This window comes from Paroedura picta, chromosome 10 (genome assembly GCF_049243985.1).
Source record: "Paroedura picta isolate Pp20150507F chromosome 10, Ppicta_v3.0, whole genome shotgun sequence".
In the NCBI taxonomy this organism is placed as follows: Eukaryota; Metazoa; Chordata; class Lepidosauria; order Squamata; family Gekkonidae; genus Paroedura; species Paroedura picta.
Window position 1 is genome coordinate 51207106 of NC_135378.1, and position 6835 is coordinate 51213940.

General features: G+C 44.6%; 1 protein-coding gene across 4 annotated transcripts in view; it reads left to right on the plus strand.

The window, feature by feature from the left end:
• Positions 1–6835, plus strand: part of LRBA (LPS responsive beige-like anchor protein) — a 414817-nt gene that overhangs the window by 163737 nt on the left and 244245 nt on the right. For all 4 annotated transcript variants that reach the window (XM_077300118.1, XM_077300120.1, XM_077300119.1 and 1 more), the window contains exon 37: positions 6415–6581. In XM_077300118.1, the coding sequence (XP_077156233.1) occupies positions 6415–6581 (167 nt within the window). The remainder of the gene's footprint in view (positions 1–6414; positions 6582–6835) is intronic.

Consider the following 6835-nt stretch of genomic DNA (forward strand, 5'->3'; position numbering starts at 1 on the left):
TGCAGGTATCTGAATACAGGGGCATTGAGGGCTTGGTAGGTGATAACTAGGACACTGGTAGCTTATCAGTAACCAAAGAAGTGAATGCAAAATGAGCATGGAATGCAGGTTCTACCTAGCAACTGATAGTACCAACTAAAGTTACGAATTTGACATTAAAGGAACCATCTAGAATACTTTACAATAGTCTAGCCCAGGGGTAGTCAAACTGCGGCCCTCCAGATGTCCATGGACTACAATTCCCATGAGCCCCTGCCAGCATTTTATCCACACATTCGCTGGCAGGGGCTCCTGGGAATTGTAGTCCATGGACATCTGGAGGGCCGCAGTTTGACTACCCCTGGTCTAGCCTCAAGGTAACCATATGATGAATCCAGGTACCAGATCAGCTGACTCAGAATAGAGGGGCATGTTCCAGGTTCACTGAAATTGGAACAATGCATTTTGAATGTCCTTTTATTGGGGACTTTATAACCTGCCCTGAGCCAATGTTGGGAGTGGTGGGAAATAAATCACAATAACAACAACAACAACAACAACAATAACAATAACAATAATATCTATTAACCTGCTATTCTAGCAGTAATGCTGGATCTAGTATAGTGGTTCCCAGCCTTTTCAAAATGCTGACTCATGAGTCCAAATTTACCTGGTATGGTGACACAAGTCTGGTTGTGTTTTCTACAGTGATTCTGTAATTGTTTTTGAGAAAGCAACAAACATTACCCAAAGAGCACAGCTGCTCCCCCGCTATAACCCCAGGGAAGTGGCATTCCAACATACATTCCAGCCTATGACCACCCCCTCCTTTTCCATTATTTCATTTAATCCCACCTAAGATTCTAGGAAACTCAGTCTAGTGACCATTAGGACACAACTAATGTATGATGTGGAAGATACTGTTCCAAGGTCAGATCTTTATTTCCAAAATACAAAAGAGATCTAGGGAAAGGGTAGGGCCAGCCTGCAACCCATTTTCAAAAGCTCCAGGACTAAGGAAGTGCATTGAAATATACCCCAAAATACCTTATTGATATTTTTGGGTATGTTTGGCACTTAAATATATTGGAGAATTTTTCAGGATATAAAAAACTCCCCTCCAAATTTCAAAATGATTGGTCCAAGGGGTCTGCATCTAGGGGCTCCTGAAGAGGGTGCCCCTATCCCTCCATTATATCCAATGGAGAGTATTTTTTTTTAATTTGGAGTGGAGTCAGGGAAGAGCCTCCCAGAGCTACCCTGAAAGTTTGGAGGCTGTACTTCAAACCCCCCCCCCCAGCCTCAGAAAAGGCATGAATACTGACATTCCTATATCTATGGTGCCATTGACTTCCATGAACACCAAAGCTTCCATGAGCACCAAAGAATCGGGCGCTCCATGCACAAGCCTACTCATAATCCCATAAGGGGTGGTGTTCAAAAGCACTATGCATCTATGATTCTATGCATAGACATTAGCAACAGAGAAGTATGATTAAAAAATAGTTATTGGGCATCATGGGCCTTTAAACTGCATCAGAATATGGAGGAAGGGGATTGGTTGCCTGAATTGATTGACAGGCAGAAGCGCAACGCATATAAGCTGTGTTGTTCTCTTCCGCCTCTTCCAGCAGCAGGTGAGGAGGGTAAGATGCGCAAAAAGTAGGTAGACAAAGGCGAGACAGCAAAAAGCTGAGGAGGGCTGGGGGCACGATATATTATCACACTTTGCCATTCTGCAGGCATGACACTATTTTTACTAACTTTAATAATTTATAAAAATTATGTTTGTAGAATAAATAAGACTTAAATTTAAAAATACCTTTGGGAGTCTTGAGTTTGCCAAATTTCGACATCAAACTATGGTGTGAACTAATATAATATTTTGTTTATACATTGAACCATGATTTAGAGTAGTTTTCATTCTCATCTGTCTGATTAGCATCATTTTCTGTGGTGCAGAGCCTCTGAAGACTGAACAGCAGGATAATTTTATTTATGCATAATTTTTAGCCACTTTTTACCCCTTAGGCTTATAGAGTTCAAGGCAACTTACAATATAGATTAAATCTATTAAAATATAGAAAACCCAGATTTTAAAATCACAGCTTAGGACTGCTAGCAACTTAATCAAATGTGGTTCTAAATAAAACTGCTCTCAACTGCCTTCTAAAAATTGGGCCAGGCACAGCTTCCTGCAGCTTTTCAATTTAGATGTCACATAAAACCATTGTTAGCACAAATTACCGCTTTCCTGCCCACAACAACATGAGAGCCCTACTAGATCAGGCCAGAGATCCATCTAGTCTCTATATAAATAATACAAGTATTATTCCTTACTATGCCTTGTTTCCCTTATCTGAAAACCTCATAGCGTCTCCCTGTTTTCTGCTTCCTTTTTAAAATTTAGCCTTATAACTGGCATGCCCACCTTTGGTCATCCGTCTTCACTCCAGCACAGCTCCCTGCAGCCTCTCTACTTCAGCAGACTCTCCTTGGGAAAATCATGTGAGACTCCAGCCTCAGGGCCAGTCTAGGCCCAGTTGTGAGATAGTGGCCACCAGCTAGTCTCAGTGCATGGCAGACTTGTAGGAAGCACCTTACTTTCCACTGTATCCTTCTACAAAGCAGCCAGTTGGAGGGAGGTAAAGTGGGACATGCCGCCGCTGCCATGCGGTGTCACCCCTTCCCTTTCCTCCCTTCCCAGCTCACCGTCGCCTCCTGAGCATGGTGGCAGCGGCGCCCCCCTTTCCTTCCGTCCCTCCCTCCCTGGCTCACCATTACCTTCCGAGCGCGGCAGCGGATACCACGGGACATTCCATCAATGGCCCAGGGCACAAGACCTTTGGCAAAAAGTCGGGGCCGTTCCACTGTTTTCGTGTCACATGGTCACTATATCCTTTTATCCACACTATTAATTCTTGACCTCTTCCTGGCAGCCCCCTTACTCACTTGTATACCTTTTCCTGCTTATTGATGTACTTCCCCCCAACAACCTACATTTTACCTCCTATTCTCATATTTATTAACAACATATATCCCATAATTTCTCACAATGAGGAAAAAAGCATTTCCCTTTCTTCCATTTTATTTTCACAACCTGTGACATAGGTTAGGTTGACAATGGATGACTAGTCCAAGATCATGCACTGAGCTTCGATGGTAGAGTTGGGGTTCAAAGTTTTGTCTCCCAGATCTAGGCTGAAACCCTGAACAAGTACACCACAGTTGGTTTCATATAGTGGCTGCTAATGAACAGTAGTGAGGCTTGGGTCAGTCAGGGAAGTCACACGGTAGCAAATGGCCCAGTAGTTGTTGTTGGGCCTGTTCCCAGTGAGTCATCCCTTAAGGGTTAAAAAAAAGAGGCATGGAAAGCCCGTGGCACAAGAGAGATCTTTTTGCAAAATTGCGAAAAACCTCAGTTCTCAGGTTTGCAAAAATATCTGTCTTGTCTGTTCATGGCTCCAATCTCTGGATTTAAGTATCCAAAGATTTGTTGAGAAATATGCTATTTTGGGGATTATATAACATGCTATGAAGACAGAGTTCAGAGTTCCTACCTCAGTACTTAACATGCCACTGTTACTTGTGTAACAGGTATCTTTTTCTGTGTGTATTTTAAAATGTAAACACTAATGATATGCTAACATGATAAATATTGTACTTTTATAGATGATAGTATATTTTCACCAGTTGTTCTTTCCTGTAAAAACATAGTGTTTCTCTTTTTTGTAATCCTGCTCATCATATTGGTAATTTTTTTTAAAAATTGAATTATTTGCCTTGGTTTGTATTTGTATTATCTTGAAAACATTCTTGGTTTATATATTCTGAGTTTTTTATTTTACATAGTATGCGTAATGTACAGCTGTAAGAGACCCAGGGCCCTTTTTTGCTCCATGCCGACCACCATCTGTTCACCGCCCGTGGCGCCGCGGGCGCCACGGACTAAATAAAACAGTAAGGGGTTCTGGGGCGGGATGTGTCCGGGATGAGGAAGGGTCCGGATTGGACCCTTCCTCATGACAGACAACCGGAGGGACCAAACGGCAGGCGCAAAGCGCCTGCCGATTGGTCCCTCCGATTCCCAGCCCCAGCAACTGCGAGCCGCGCTCAGCGCGGCTCGCAGTTGCTCCCGGCCTGACGTGGTGAGAGGCGCGAAGCGTCTCTCACCGCGTCAGGCCGGCCCCAAGGAAGCCCCCGCCGCAAACACAACACAAGACTCCAGCCGCCGAGAAGCTGCAGAAAAAAAAGAAACACCCCCAGAGGAGCCTTTCGCCGCTAGCGCGACGACAGGCAGCAGAAAAAAAAAACCCTGTAGGAGCTCCAAGCCGCCGCGCCGACGAGAGGCAGCAGAAAAAAATTAACCCTGTAGGAGCCTTTTGCAGCTCCAAGCAGCAGAAAAAAAAAACCCTGTAGGAGCTCCAAGCCGGCACGCCCACGAGAGGCAGCAGAAAAAAAAAAACCCTGCAGGAGCCTTTCGCAGCTCCATGCAGCAGAAAAAAAAACCCTGTAGGAGCCTTTCGCAGATCCAAGCAGCAGAAAACAAAACCCTGAAGGAGCCTTTCCCAGCTCCAAGCAGCAGAAAAAAAAAAACCTGTAGGAGCTCCAAGCCGGCACGCCCACGAGAGCTAGCAGAAAAAAAAAACCCTGCAGGAGCCTTTCACAGCTCCAAGCAGCAGAAAAAAAAACCCTGTAGGAGCCTTTCGCAGATCCAAGCAGCAGAAAACAAAACCCTGAAGGAGCCTTTCCCAGCTCCAAGCAGCAGAAAAAAAAAACCCTGTAGGAGCTCCAAGCCGGCACGCCCACGAGAGCTAGCAGAAAAAAAAAACCCTGCAGGAGCCTTTCACAGCTCCAAGCAGCAGAAAAAAAAACCCTGTAGGAGCCTTTCGCAGATCCAAGCAGCAGAAAACAAAACCCTGAAGGAGCCTTTCCCAGCTCCAAGCAGCAGGAAAAAAAACCCCTGTAGGAGCTCCAAGCCGGCACGCCCACGAGAGCTAGCAGAAAAAAAAAACCCTGCAGGAGCCTTTCACAGCTCCAAGCAGCAGGAAAAAAAACCCTGTAGGAGCCTTTCGCAGGTCCAAGCAGCAGAAAACAAAACCCTGAAGGAGCCTTTCCCAGCTCCAAGCAGCAGGAAAAAAAACCCCTGTAGGAGCTCCAAGCCGGCACGCCCACGAGAGCTAGCAGAAAAAAAAAACCCTGCAGGAGCCTTTCACAGCTCCAAGCAGCAGGAAAAAAAACCCTGTAGGAGCCTTTCGCAGATCCAAGCAGCAGAAAACAAAACCCTGTAGGAGCCTTTCCCAGCTCCAAGCAGCAGAAAAAAAAAAACCCTGTAGGAGCCTTTCACAGCTCCACGCAGCAGAAAAAAAAAGCACCTCCTGGTGTCCCCTGGGTCCTAGCGCCCATTGCATTCCTGGTTGCAATGGGCTTTCTTGCTAGTAAACCCATAATGTTATATTCTCTAGATTTCAGAATTCTCTTTATATGCCTTTTTTGCTTAAGAGCTCACTCTGGTATCAGCTGAATGATTTATTAATTTTGTCTTTCTCCCCCAAGCCGCTTATATAATTCACCTATTTCATCCACACAATTATCCTGTGAGTTAGGTTAGGCTGAGAGTGATCCATGGCATAATAAAGATTCAAACTCAGGTCTCCAGATTGTAGCCTGTCACTCTACATTGTCCTGACTATCTAGACCAGTGGTCCCCAACCTGCGGGCCATGGTGCTTGCGGCCTGGGAAGCTTCTTACTGCAGGAGGGCGGGGAGAGGGAATCAGGGCCGCACCGCGCACTGCGTATGCGTGGCCCAGCCGCACATGCGCACATGCGCCATGCGTGGCCAAAATCGTGCATGCGTGGCACTTTCGCGAATGCGCAAAAGTTCCGCACATGCGCGACCCGGCCGCGCATGCGCGATGCGCGGGTGGGGCAGTTGCCCTGCCGGTCCCCAGCCTCAGAAAGGTTGGGGACCACTGATCTACACCATACCGTCCCATTTTAAAAACTTGGCTCCCTACTCAAAAGGGTCTCAGGAGTATTTTTTTTAAGTATATAATCATTTTAAGTAAAAAGAAGTTAGATTAAATTTTTGCTGACACCTAGTTTCATGTTGCATTTTTCCCCTTGAAGGCATTCCTTGTGGAATTTATGGTTTGTCCTATACAGTACATTATCTGGGTTCTAAATATTAAGTGCTGGTTGAAATTGTAATAGCCCCTACCTGAATCATTACATTCAGTGTGTGACTAAAGTTATACGTAAATCTACTTTTCAGTCTTTTTTTTAATGCTAGGACATGTTTTCCTATGGCACTTTCTGTATCTGTAATGTAATGGAAGTTCTATATGGCTTGCCTAAGAGGGGGGGGGATAATAATTTGATGGAACTGTTTATAGGTACATTAGTAAACTGTTTGTTTTCCCTTCCTCCTTAGTCATTGAGCGCCCAATATTCTGCAGATAAACGAGAAGATGAGAAGATGTGTGATCATTTGATAAGGGCAGCTAAATATCGAGATCATGTGACAGCAACTCAGTTGATACAGAAAATCATCAACATTCTGACAGACAAGCATGGAGCCTGGGGCAATTCTGCAGGAAGGTAAACAGATGCTTAACATTTTGGTAATCTATGAATTCCTTTGGGTGATATAAATCAAAGGAAAAATGTTAACAATTTTAATTTTAAGCAGAGAAGATTAAAGAAAGATTATGATCTCGGTCATTTCTACCTGATCATTTCTAAAAACTCACATGTTCCTTTGTGCCTCTAAAATGTAAGAAGTACACTTCTTTCATGTGCATGTTAGGTAAAAGAAGGAGAAATTGACAATATATTCAGCAAACAATGAGTTG